At 38.1% G+C, this 13,464-nt stretch overlaps 1 protein-coding gene across 1 annotated transcript in view; it reads right to left on the bottom strand.

The window, feature by feature from the left end:
- The window catches only part of SYNE1 (spectrin repeat containing nuclear envelope protein 1), a 454,522-nt gene that overhangs the window by 233,080 nt on the left and 207,978 nt on the right, over positions 1-13,464 (bottom strand). The window contains exons 41-48 of the mRNA XM_028103363.2: positions 11,772-11,922; positions 11,307-11,465; positions 9,490-9,672; positions 6,683-6,784; positions 4,140-4,343; positions 2,940-3,147; positions 2,028-2,140; positions 93-298 (exon numbers count right to left, since the gene is read on the bottom strand). Coding sequence (XP_027959164.1) covers positions 93-298; positions 2,028-2,140; positions 2,940-3,147; positions 4,140-4,343; positions 6,683-6,784; positions 9,490-9,672; positions 11,307-11,465; positions 11,772-11,922 — 1,326 coding nt within the window. The remainder of the gene's footprint in view (positions 1-92; positions 299-2,027; positions 2,141-2,939; positions 3,148-4,139; positions 4,344-6,682; positions 6,785-9,489; positions 9,673-11,306; positions 11,466-11,771; positions 11,923-13,464) is intronic.

Below are 13,464 nucleotides of genomic sequence, written 5' to 3'. Positions count from 1 at the left end.
CTTTCAAATATTATTTGTTTATTCACAGTGGCTCTTTTCTCAAAGTCTTTGAGACTGTGTGATGAAGTCTACGCTTATCAAAACAACCCTACCTTCCAAGTTCTAAAGCACAGTCTTGAAGAGCCTGCTTGTCTTTAAGGCATTGTTTCAGAAATGCTTGAAATTCTTCATTAGCCTTTGTAATTTGTTCCTGAATGCTGCTGACAATTTGTTTAGACACATGTGCATATAAAATTTGTCCTTCTTGAGTCACAGCATCAAGCTTGCTCTGCCCATCACTGATGGAGTCCAGAATGTTCTGTTTCGAGAAATAAAGGTAATATAAAATATTTGCTATTATTCAGGGGCCCTAGAGCACGGAAGCACTGATTATAATTCTAAGTTGAGATAATAGAGCAAAAGAAGAAAAACAGAACCCAGAGCTCAAAGGCAGAATGTCTTTAATAAGACCAGAATGAGAATGTACAACTAGACAGACTCAAGGCTCATAATCAAGGATGGTGCCAGCCAGTCAGTGGAACCACTGAGGACGAAACTGTGAACAAGGCCAGCCTGTAAAGAGGGTGTTCTCTCCCCATTCTCACTGTCCCAGCCCAGCCCAGCCCAGGCTCTACTTCTTCACACGTTCCTGTGATGCCCTCTAACTGGTTAGCTGCCTGCACCCCTCCCCCTCCTCTGATCCCTCCTGCACACAAAGTCCTCTCTTCAGGTCCCTTCTTTTCTTGGTGTGCACCTCTTCCTTGAAAGATCACAATCATGAGCGGTTTCAGCAGAGAAAAAGAACCGCAGAACTGCAGAGCTAGCCCTGCTTCTCCTCTGAGCTCCAGGGTGGCGTCTGCGATGGTTACTCAGACTTTTCTTTGTGGAGTTAGTTCCACTGCATCTCAAGATTAAAGGGGACAATTCCACATTTAAATTCACCATGCTTCCTGGAAAACCAACTTCCTTTATCATAATGATCTTCCTACTCTGACTTTTCATGAGTAATCTACATAACTGTCCTCACTGATTAGGCTACAAAAATCCTCATGTTCCACATTCATTTAAAAAACTATTTTTACTTATTTTATTTTATCTTATTTTATTTTTTAAGATTTTATTTATTTATTTGTCAGGCAGAGGGAGAAGCAGGCTCCCTCCTGAGCAAGGAGCCTGATGCGGTACTCGATTCCAGGACTCCAGGATCATGACCCTGAGCAAAGGCAGTTGCTTAACCAACCGAGCCACCCAGGTGTCCCTAAAAAAAGTTTTTAAATAATACTTAACTCAGTGCTTTGTTCAGATGAGCTACCTGAAAATCTTGTCAATCACTTCTGAACTCTACTTCACAATGGCTTTTTCATTCCTGAGTGCATATATTTTTCATAGTCCGTAAAACCTGTAAAACCTGTATTATCTACTGCTTTCCATAGGCCCTAGCTCCAAATTTCCACTGCAGGTTATTAAAAAACACAAGTCATGTCTTCTTTTTAAAACTCTTCCACGATATGAGGCACCAGGGTGGCTGAGTCGGTTGTGTCTGATTTCGGATCGGGTCATGATCCCGGGCTCCTGGGATCCAGCCCTGCGCCCAGCTCTCTGCTCAGCAGGGAGTCTGCTTCTCCATCTCCCTCTACTCTTCCCCTGCTCAGGCTCTCTTTCTCACTCTCTCAAATAAATAAATAAAAATCTTAAAAACAAAACAAAATAAAAAACCTCCTCCACAATAGTGATATGAAATAGATGGAATTATGTTTTTACTACTAGAAAAATTAAAACTAGGTTTAGTTTTGAATGAATTCCAAAGAATGGTCAATAGGCTAAAAGAGAGAAGAACAGAATCTAGAAATTCTGTAGCTCTGATTTATTTTCTCAGCTTACTTTTCCATATTGTCTATCTCCTTATGACTCAAGAAATCTAATCTGTTAGAGAAGAAGAAAAGTTTGAATAAAATAAGAAGATCTGTGGAAAGAGATGATTTAGGTCTGACCTCAAGGCACAGGAGGGCAGCTGGTAGGAGAAGAAGAAGCATTGTCAGCTTTCATACCTGAAGATCATGGAGCTTTGCCTCTAGAACTTTGCTGTCACCAGTTCGATCAGATGATTCTTTTGCTGCTGCCTTTATCCCAGAAAACCACTCTTGGAATTCCTGCATAGACTCTTTTGAAAGTAATGAAAATGAGAAATACATCCAAAACACTGAATGAGCCTCCAGGATTACCACAATGAATTCATTCTGGCCTTCAGCTCACTGCATCTTGCCTTACAAAATATTTCAGAAATAAAATAATATAGAATATACTACAGCATGACTGTTCATGGCAGGACTGAGAAATTATTGCAGGGAAAAGACTGAAAAGAAATTTGTATTCCTGAAATATCTGATTTCCCACCATCTTTCTTTCTCTTGGTAAAGAAAGATAATTGTCTGAATATGGAAGACAGCGAAGGGAGAAAGGCTCTAGTCATTTTTATGGCAAAGGAAGGAGCCATCTTCTCTTTCCGCCAAGCTGACTTAGCGAGTCATTCCGCATCGTCATCAGGGCAGAGGCACTGCTGTGTGGGAAGCCGAGTTGGGGACATATGACTGGCGATTTCCTGAACTATAGCTGCTACTGTTCCATGGCCTCTCCTAATTTCCAAGTTTACTGTGTTACTTCATCATAGCCATGGAAGTAATTTTCCACACAAATGAGCTACATGTAGCAAACCCAGATGAAATTTGGAATCCTCAAAATGGTGGATTCCTACTTTCTTGGGCAGAAAGAGGAAGAACTCAGCTTATGGCAAGAGCCCAGGCACAGCACTTCCACTGCTCAAATCTCGACACACAAATGGATTTAAAATGATCTTCTTCTGGAAGGTTTTCTCCAACTATTGCTGGCAGTTTCTAGGCAGCCTTTGGTTTGGATTCTTTCTGGTAAACAACCGATTCATGCTAAGCCCTGCCAGAGCTCACCATTGAAGTGCTTCTCCAGAGAATCCTGAAGGCTGGCCTGTGTTTTGGAGCACAACTGGGTCACAGCTTCGTGGTTCTTTATGAGCCCCGTCAGAGCACTGCCCAGGCCTTCCAACTCAACAGAATGGTACTTGCGGCACAGACTGTTGAGATTTTCTTGGGTGGAGCTGATGTTGCTTTGCTGACTTTGAAGTTCCTTTTGTATTTCCTACAGAATGAAAGAATGCCATGAAGGATATTCATCACATTAAAGGGAAATAGCATACTCCACTATGGTACTTTTCAGAAACTGATGCTGTTGAAATCCACTAGGTAATGTATGCACTGTTGTGGGATTTTTTTTTTTTTTTTTTTTTTTTAGTGTTTGTAATAGATCTGCTGACTCTTGCAGAATTTTGCCCAGTTCTCCTTGGGACCAACTGCAAATAGCTGTTGAAAGGTACTAGGATTTGGGTTACAGTCTAGGATTCCAAGCAAATTGAGTAGGTTTCTCAGGGATTCCAGCCCATGATCTTGGGTTTAGTCGGCTGACTAGAAACTATTAATAGAGTCACCACCTAAGTTCACATTCTTTGATGGGCTCATAGGGCTTTGTTTCAGGGTCACAGGCCATACCAAAAGCATTATATTTTTAAAATATATGTCCTTCGTCTTAAGTACAGTAAGAAAATATGCTAAAGAGAACAGACATATGTTAAACAGTCAACTCACAAGCTTTACAGACAGTTTATCAGGAACATTATCTCTATGGATAGATGACATGCAAGTAGAATGTTGTCTCTCAACTATTTTTTAAAATATATTCTTCCCTAGATAAAAGCAGTTATACCAACCAATAAAAATAATTAAGAATTGAAAAACTATTTGGCATTCAAATTTGAAAATTCATGGAAATTCAAACAGGTCTTCTATAGGCTCTACCCATTTACTAAAAAATATATTAACAAGCATAGCTTATGAGCAGGTCCAACAGTAATGCATGCTTTCTATTTTTAGAATATTTGTCTTCAACTTCCTACCACCCGAATTCATTCCTCCAACTACAACTTACTCTGATATGTCCAATATCATGAATTAGTTGGCCTGGTGTTAATATAGGTAATTGAGAGCAAAAGTTGTATTTTTATTCTAGTCACCACAAAACAGGAAACCAATATTACCATTGGAAGTATACAAGTTTAATGATAGGTGAATACCTACCTTTACTTTTTTCAGCCCTTCCCATGTCTCAGTCTGGGCACAATTCTTCAATGATTCTTCTACTTTTGTCAGCCAGCTCGTTATGTCACTAATAAATTTCTCCACCTGTGTACTCTGAGCAGTGAAATCTCTCAAGGTTCCTTTTGCTTCTTCAGTAATTTCTTTGGCATGCTCCAGTTTCTGCCTTAGGTCTGCTTCTATAAACTAAACGTAATGTAAGATTTCATTAAAATCTATGAAGACCAGAACACTCATTCTGTAGGAATTCTGTTCATGTGCAGCTTCATTGTAAAAAACACATAAGCCTAATCAGGGATGCTAATTCAATTTTTCTAAGAAGGGAAATCAGTGGGTACAAGTGGTCAAATATTGTAAGTGATGGGAAAGTGGAAACAGTAAGGATTACAGTTGACATTGGATGTTAGAGTGGCAGTTCTGACTGAGGGTCCAAGGAATATGTAAGTTCACATTTCAAAAGCAGAGCTCAACCTACAGAGTTACCAAGTTGGTGACCAAAACCCTGCTCTTACTTCTTCCTGGGAAACACTCACACATTTTATGCCCTGATGTAACCACTACTTTGAACAAACAGCACTGATGGATTTTATCATAAAGCAATTTTATTTTTGTCTCCCACTTTAAAGTATTCAGTGAGGCTACTTCTTCTCTCCTCCCAAATGATTTGTTTTGGGAGGGCTCCTGACTTCTCTGGCCCTAGAGATAATAAAAGGACTTATAAAATCACGATAAATTACAAAATGGTTTCAACTCCACAATTAAAACATCTAGGCCCATTTAATAATCAACTTTGAACTTAAAGGCTTTTTTCTTATCCCCAGCTCAGACCTGCTACAAACAGGAAGCCCACCTGAAGGAAAGTGCCAAGTGCCTCTTTGTCTTTCTTCACTTTATTTCTATTCCCCCATATTCTACAGCTTCTGACCCCTACAGGCTTGGACAAGTAGGAGGTGGGTGAGGGGCTCTGAAATTTTTGATGTCTACTGTGCACTGGCATCTGTGCTCCTAGGCGGGGTGATGTTTTGCATTCTCTCCTGTCACAGGCCTTAGTCTGTGGGGTTTTCTGAGACGCCCCTCACGGCTGGGACTTCCCATTGACATTGTTTCCATGCAAGTTATGCACTCCTGTTTCTCCTTCAACAGCCTGTGGGCAGCTCTGTTTCTTGCTGCTGAGGCCCGTTCCTTCCTGGAAAGCCTTCCTAGATAACCTGAGATATCCTAGATAACCTTCCTAGATAACCTGAGATATCCACACACTGATGCTTTCTCCTTGCCTTTCCTCTGATGATACTACTCTGGTATTCACACCAGATAATTCTAAGATGCACGCCACTCAAAACAATCACTTCTCCTTTGGCAAATACATCAACAGCTAGCCCACCCATCTTTCACCCATAAAGTCTCTCAGGGGAGTTAGAAAGGAGACTCCAGGGTCCATCAACTGCAGGGGCACATGTCATTCTCTCCAGATGGTACCACTGAAACTCTTCTTCCTTTGAGGTAAGGAACAGGTGTCCCGACACCTCTTCATTGAGTAAATGTGTGTGGGGGAGGGGGGTGAGAAAGCGGAGTACAACAGTAGCTCTCTCCCAAAACCCTGCCTCCAACTTAACTCTGCAAAAGTCCACCTGATGCCCATTTATATCCTTGACACAGGCGACATGCATAACACTCCTTTTTAGTTTTCTATATGATTAGCACCCTTTGCCTCTTCTTGCTTTGGGTGAAATTCTAACATTCTGGTATATGTATATCATCCATTGAGGATACTAAGTGACAGATACACAGTCTCAGGTCAGAGCAAACGTATAATCAAGCAAGATAGATGAGTTAGCAAGAAGCAATAAGTAAAGGACAAAGACACAACAGGAAGAAGGCAAACGTAGAGAAAATCCATGAGGGCAGCAACAAATGCACAGGTTAAAGCAAGGCAACAGAACACGTAGCCTGGAGCCTGCTGGCTGCCGTAAGAGCCCCCCACCCCCACCCCGCCTCACTGGTTGCTCCCGGAGCTCCCTCACTGAAGTCTTCCAGGCTTGCCGGTCATATCCAGTCTAGCCTGCCTGCCCCCTGTGGGTCTGTGCCATCCACAAGTCCTGAAAGGAGGTTTGCAATGGTGATCTCACAAACCCAATCACTGAGTAAATGAATTAGAAAAATATCAATATGCCTAAGTGTGGTTTCTGTTCTGGGCCAAACACAAAATGGTCCATGAGCCAAGCTGGATGATACTACTTCCAAAATTTAGTAAGGAAAAGGGGAACTAATCTTATTATAATACTTGTATTAGAAATATGCTATTAATACTAACACAAGGAATTCTAAAGATGTTAATGTTTTAACCCCCATATATGGTAAGATCCACATGTTTGCTTGAAATTATGATGATGATAATAATGAGAATATATATGTATTATATATAATATATAAAATTTATTTATTGTTATATATCAATTATATTAGAGATTATATTTGAGATAGAGTCTAGTATATAGTAGTTATTACAAACCTGACTGAGTACTTACCTGAAGGTCTGGTGGTGTTTCTGGATTTTTAGTTAATTCTTTAAGATCATTAACTTTGCAATGAAGTTCTTCCAATCTCAAGGCTTTGTTTTTAACTTCAGACTGCCAAAATAAAAGACAAAGAGAAAAAGCATAACTTGTGCAAACACTGACATATTACATTTGGCACTTAATAATTCCAAGAGTTAACCCAACTTCAAGCTAGGGTTTACAAAAAAAAAAAAATCTCTGATTTTCTGAAGACTCATTATTTATGCACGTGGAAAAATGTCATCATTAACTTTCACTTCGAATGTAAGGGAATATGCAGAACTTTCTTCCCACCCTCCCTTATTGGGAAAAAAAAAAAAAAAAGCTCCTGGAAAAAATTAAACACTAACTAAAAAAGTCTTGAGTCAGTGGGGATTTTCAGTAACCATCATTTATTCATTAGCATTCATATCACTGGCTACCATGGCAGCATTAAACTTTTGAGGAAGCATTTCAAAGTAAATACACATTAGGAATGCCTAGTTACTATAGATTATATGTAATACATCAGAAAGGTTTCAAATAAAAATTTAAAATATTTTTATTTTAAACAAATACCTTTTTTATTTTTTGCCATTTGTTTATTTATTTCACCAACACTAACACAAAACAAAGAAAAACAGGCAAAGAATCATTACTGAACAAATTAGATGCTTGTAAACTTCGTTATTTATTTGGGGCCACAAAGGACCATTTGATAAAGTATCCCTCTCAACTTAAATACAGCATTTTGGTGCTTTGTGGACACTAATAAACCTCCTGATGCCTTCATTCCAGAAGGTAATTTACTTACCCAGTGAGACATGATGAACTAACAGGCCCCCTGGCTTTCTCCAGGAGCAGGCCGAACAACTAAAGAATCACACCTACACACTTACACACTTTATTTTTGAATTGCAACAGCAATGCACAATTAGGCTCTGGGCCGAATCCGGTCTGCTAATTTTATTGGTTGCGGCACCACAAAGACAGTCGGTAACGTAAAGAAACCCACCTCTGTGAGTGACTGAACCTGGACATGACTGTGGGGCTGATGCCCACTGGCTTCCTGGATCCCAAAGGTCAGTAGTTGGAGGGCAGTGCGTGCCAATTAAACAATCAGCTCTCCAAAAAAAAAAAAAAAAGACCCTGACTTTGGTATGATAAATCGTATTTACCACCATTTTGAGCTACACCATGATGTCACTGCACATGAGGTGGGAAGCACTGCACTACAACACAGTGTTCTACGTTTCCACCATGCAGATTGAATAGATACCAACAACTCAAGCGCCTAGATAATAGTTGTATGTAGAGTAGAAATTAAAAGTGGTAAGTTTTAAGTATTTATTAGCTTAATTTTTAATATAATTTAATTGTAAATTTATTTACAATTTAATTTTCAATAATGGCTGTGTTTAACGCTGGCTTGCAAACTTCTTTAAAATTTAGTAATTGACTTTTGAGATCTGGTACGAGCCCTATTCCGGTGGGCACCACTGTTTTGAGCTGTAATGTTAATTTAACATCAAAGAGAAATTAAGAGTCTGCAGTATCCCTCTCCTGATTGCATGTTCAGTCTGGCTAATTTCCTCTACTTCTGTTTGCCCTTAGCAATAGGCGTTTGATTTAAAAATCTCTAGAAAGTTCTTTGGGTCAAAGCTAGATAACTTAGGTATACAGCTGATTCACCTACATTTTTTCAGACTGCAGTCATTCATCATCAATCTGTCGTGTTCCATTTGTGTGCTGGGCACAGTACTGAGCACCCAGGCATGCAATGGCAACTAATCTCTGCCCTTGTGGAGAGTAGTGATTATATGCTTTACAAAATAAGTTACTCTTGTCACTGTTTCCTCTTACCATGCTTCATTTTTCATCCTAGCCTAAGTACGACTGCACATTTTACATACATACTATAATATAAATAAAGTAAATGCCGCAGGGTAGGGACTATGTCTGTTTTACTGTTTGTTCTGTGTCTAAAACAGTGCCTGACATATTTTAGGTGCTTATTAAGAATTTCATGAGTGGGGATGCCTGGGTGGCTCAGTCGTTAAGCATCGGCCTTCAGCTCATGTCATGATCCCAGGGTCCTGGGATCGAGCCCCGCATCGGGCTCCCTGCTCGGCAGGAAGCCTGCTTCTCCCTCTCCCACTCCCCCTGCTTGTGTTCCCTCTCTCGCTGTGTCTCTCTCTGTCAAATAAATTTAAAAAATCCTTAAAAAAAATTTCATGAGTGAATAAATAAATGAATGCAAGAAATGGAAATAAAAAGTTTAAAATAAACTGGTGACTAGAACTTTGAAAGGCCACTTTCTAGGGAAGCCTGTCACACTCCAGTCTCCCGTTTTCTCCCATTTCTGAAGAGGAAGTGGAAGAACCTAGCACTTAGGGTAAGTGTTCAGCACATGGTAAGTACTTAGCAAACATCCTGTTTGAATGAAAAAAAATTCCTCTAAATATTACTAAATTACAAACACCTTCAATTTGGTTTTCCAATAGCAAGGTGTGATAGTCTCAGATGAATGGAAAAATGGGGAAAATATAGATTTTATGGGCTTTTACTTTTCTGCTAATATTTTAAGTATGGAGCCCCAACTAAGAAGTGATAAAAATGGGGGGGGGGAGTCTTATCCATTGCCTATTCACTCTCAGGTAAATAGCAAAAGATAGTTAAGACTTTTGTAACATTCATATGTGTCTCTGAAAGACAGACCTTTAAAAAAAAGGACACAACTTTCTCATATTCTGGTCAATGAGCTCATAAGATCACAAAGGTAGATGTAGTCAATTTACCTCAAACTCTTTAAGGAATTCTTCTGCTCTGAGGCTGTTATTCAGGTTGCTGATGCTTTCGGTCAACTGTGGAACAGAACTATTGGACCACCCATCGATTTCATCTTTACTTGAAAGTACGTCAGCCCAAATGGTCAGGCTTATCCGCAGCTTATCCATGTTTTCCTCAATTTTCTCTGATATCTGGGATGGAAAACAGAAGCCATATCATTATTAGTCTGAGGCTTTAAGATGCTCCTTGCCCCACCAAAGTACTAATAATGTTGATGCTGCCTTAATCAAAACATTATATTCTCACTGAAAAACAAAGTTTTACAAAAGTTATTATAGGGGAATTAGTGCACTTGACTCAAACAAATGCTAACCATTACATAAATTGTTTCTGTCATTGGGAGAGTTGACTGAATTTCTGAGACATTCGATTTTCATTTGTAAATTGGGAAACTAAGAACAGGTCTATTGGAGTCAACTATAACATACTCTTAGGCTGAGTTCTACAGGATAGGGGTCCATCGAGGGCAGTATTGTGTTTATTTTTGAAAGTAACACAATAAGCACTTTTATTTGTAATGCTGAAACATAAAAATGGACATTAGACTTGAGCATATTTATAGAATAAATAAATACATAGGACATCGGCCAACTTTGTAGGTTTAAAGGAAAGCATTATTGTTTAGTAGTCTTCCTGTAATAAGAATGTTCTTTCAAAAGTGGAGGCAGGGAAGGTTTTCTGCAGTCCCCAAATTATGTGATTACAGTACACAATTATCAATGTCTAACTTTAGCAATTCAGCTTATGTAACTTAATCTATAGTAATGCACTGTAGGTTAATAGAAGGGCAACAGAATCACTGGATTTTTGAGCTGGAAACTATATAAATATGTATGGGTTGAGATGTAGAATTCCAGAAAGATCAAGTGACTTATTCTTCTGTCACATAGCTATTAAATTACAGAGCAAGAACTAAAACCCAAGGATGTAAACTACAAGTCTGATGTTTTTCAATGCAAAATTATAGTCTTATAACTCTAAATTATTATTATAGTTTAATATTCTATAGAATATTTATAAATTATTCTTCAATTTTTATCCATAATCCCAGAGTTTTGAGGGGAAAAAAACATTTAGAGTTATAAATTTGTTGTAATTGAAGCTACCAAGTGAAATTCTAGAAAATCTGCCACTAAGTTTCGTTTTGTTTTGTTTTGCGTTGTTTTAAGAGGAGGGGGGAGGAACAGAGGGAGAAGAAGAGAGAATCTTAAGCAGGCTCCACCAGGCCCAGCGCAGAGCCCAACCCTCAGATTGATCACACAACCTGAGAACATGACCTGAGCGGAAATCAAGAGTCCAATGCTTAACTGACTCAGCCACCCAGGCACCCCAAAAAATCTGCCACTAAATTTTAACAAAATAAAGCAAATAACTTTTTTTTTTACTAATTCTAAACTTTATGTGAATACTGTTTTATTTTTTCAAAATATCATTTTGCATGTTAGCATTAAGAGTTAAAAGTGAGGGTGCCTGGGTTGGCTCAGTTGGTTAAGCATCTGCCTTCGGCTCAGGACATGATCTTGGGGTCCTGGAATCGAGCCCCACATCAGGCTCCCTGCTCAGTGGGGAGCCTGCTTCTCCTTCGCCCTCTGCCCCTCTCCCCACTCATGCTCGCGCTCTTCTCTCTCTCTCAAATAAATACAATCTTTTTAACAAATAAAAGTTAAAAATGGAATTCACATCCCTGAATAATCCTTTGCTGAAAAATAATGATTGACAAATGTGAATATTTAAACTGTTCATACAATCCAGGTGATTATCTTACATCCAGCCATCTGTCCACAGTGCTCTCCATGTCTGTTTTCACCAAGATGAAATCACTACTGTGAATTTTTTTCAGCTCAGATAACAATTGTTTTCCTTTACTTGTAAAGTTATCCAATTCTTTCTGTTTATTACACATTTCGTTCTTGGCAGTTTCATGCTGTGGACATAAATGTTTCCTTAATTAATAAAATAATCAGTGATAAGTCAGGCGTTCAAAACCATTTGCCTCTAAGAAATTTAATTCATGGTTGACCTTATGCAGAAACCAGTGATATTAATGAACTACACATTTTTTGTATTGCTAGAATCCTAGGGTATTAGTATTCCTTAAAAAAAGTCTGAGTTTGTTGGCATGAATTTTCTCCATCTATATGTACTGACAAAATTGTACAGAGAATTCATTATATGTGAAAATCAGATCTACTGAGTAGTCTACTAAAATAAATACATTTCGAATTATTACCTTGGATAAAGCCCATTTAAGATCCTCCTGATCTTTTATAGTAGTTCTTGTTGCAATCACATTGCTGGCATTTTCTAGGACTTTAGATACAGCCAACTTGAAGTTCTGATATTCCCTCATTAAGTCAATAAGTCCACAGCATTGACCCTGGCTATAGTAATTAAAGAAAAGGTATCATTTATTATTATGTATGAAAGGAAAGGGTTCCCTATGATCGGACCTGATATGTAACCACATAAATGTATTTATAGATGGATGCTGGATTCAAGAGGAAGCCATATTTCTATCTATTAAGGTCAAGAGTGCTGGTCAAACCAACTTAACTCTAATGTTCAAATTGTTCTTCATGAGTAACGAAGGCACACAGCCATTAAAACAAAATCTGTGACCTCAACGACAAGAAAAAATATATGTTCTTCACAACTAAAACTTATGTAGATGCCAACAAATTTTTGCTTTTCAATTTTTTCATTATTTAATTACATCATAATGATGTTTATTAAGGGGAAGCAAAAGAAACAAACCAAACCAACCAAACAAAAAAACACTGCTCAATAAGTAAAATACATACGAGGATGTTTTTTCTCATTTCAGTGACACAAATTTTCACTGAATATGAATCCCCTGAAAACTGTCAAAATAAGAAGATGGTTTCTGTTTATAAGCGTAAAATGCCTCTGAGCAAGCAATTCTACATGTAGGAATTTTTCCAAAGAAAAAGATGTGCACTAAGATTTAGGTAAAATTATATTCTTTACACCAATGTTTATAATAGGAGAAAAAAATAGAAATAACTCAAATGTTAAAAACAGGCTAATAATTGAATAAACTCTGACACCTTCTTATAATTGAATACTGTACAATCTCTAACAAGTCACAATTTAGGAGAATGTTCAATAACATGGGGTAAAATTTTACAACATGGTTAAATTTTTAAAAGCTCACATTAATAATCTACAATGTGCAATAAAAACTTATGTACACACAAAAAAACTGAATGTGAATGTTTATAGATACTTTTTTTTAATAGTCATCTGAACTGGAAAGAACCCGAATATCCATCACCTGGTGAAAGAATAAACTGTGGTATGCCTATCAAATGGAATATTATTTGGCTATAAAAAAGAATGGACTTTATCAATACCCAGAACAATGTCCACTGTGCTGAGTAAAAGAAGTTATTTACCCAAGTGCAGTAAAAACTTATGTACACACAAAAAACTGAACATGAATGTTTACACGTTTTATTTATAATCGTCCAAACTGGAAAGAATCCATTTGTATGTGATTCTGAAAATACAATACTGCACAGACAGAAAACCGATTGAAGGTTGCCAGGGACTGGGGGTGGGGGAGGGGCTAGCTACAATGAGACATTGGGGGATGTTTTTCTTGTGGTGGAATGATTATGTGAGATTTGAGAGTTTAATAGTTACTCATACAGGTGTGTGTACTCATAAACTATGTGTGTTACACTCACACACTTTAAGAGCATACACTAAACAGCATGAATTTTACTATGTAAATCATACCTTGATTACAAAAAAGTACAACAAAACAAAAAATCAGAGGTTAAGACTCTCGCGGTAGCACTTTATAACTGCTAAGAGCTCCTGCTTTCAAGCAATGAATTTCTCTTGTCATTGCCATCTCAACAACTTCCTCAATAAAATTCTGTACAACTAAATTTCTA

The sequence above is a fragment of the Eumetopias jubatus genome, unplaced genomic scaffold (assembly GCF_037043125.1).
Source record: "Eumetopias jubatus isolate StellerSeaLion01/CBP00866 unplaced genomic scaffold, mEumJub1_p1.0 scaffold_6, whole genome shotgun sequence".
Classification (NCBI taxonomy): Eukaryota; Metazoa; Chordata; class Mammalia; order Carnivora; family Otariidae; genus Eumetopias; species Eumetopias jubatus.
The sequence above is the reverse complement of the archived record's forward strand: the minus strand, read 5'-3'. Positions and strand labels throughout refer to the sequence as shown.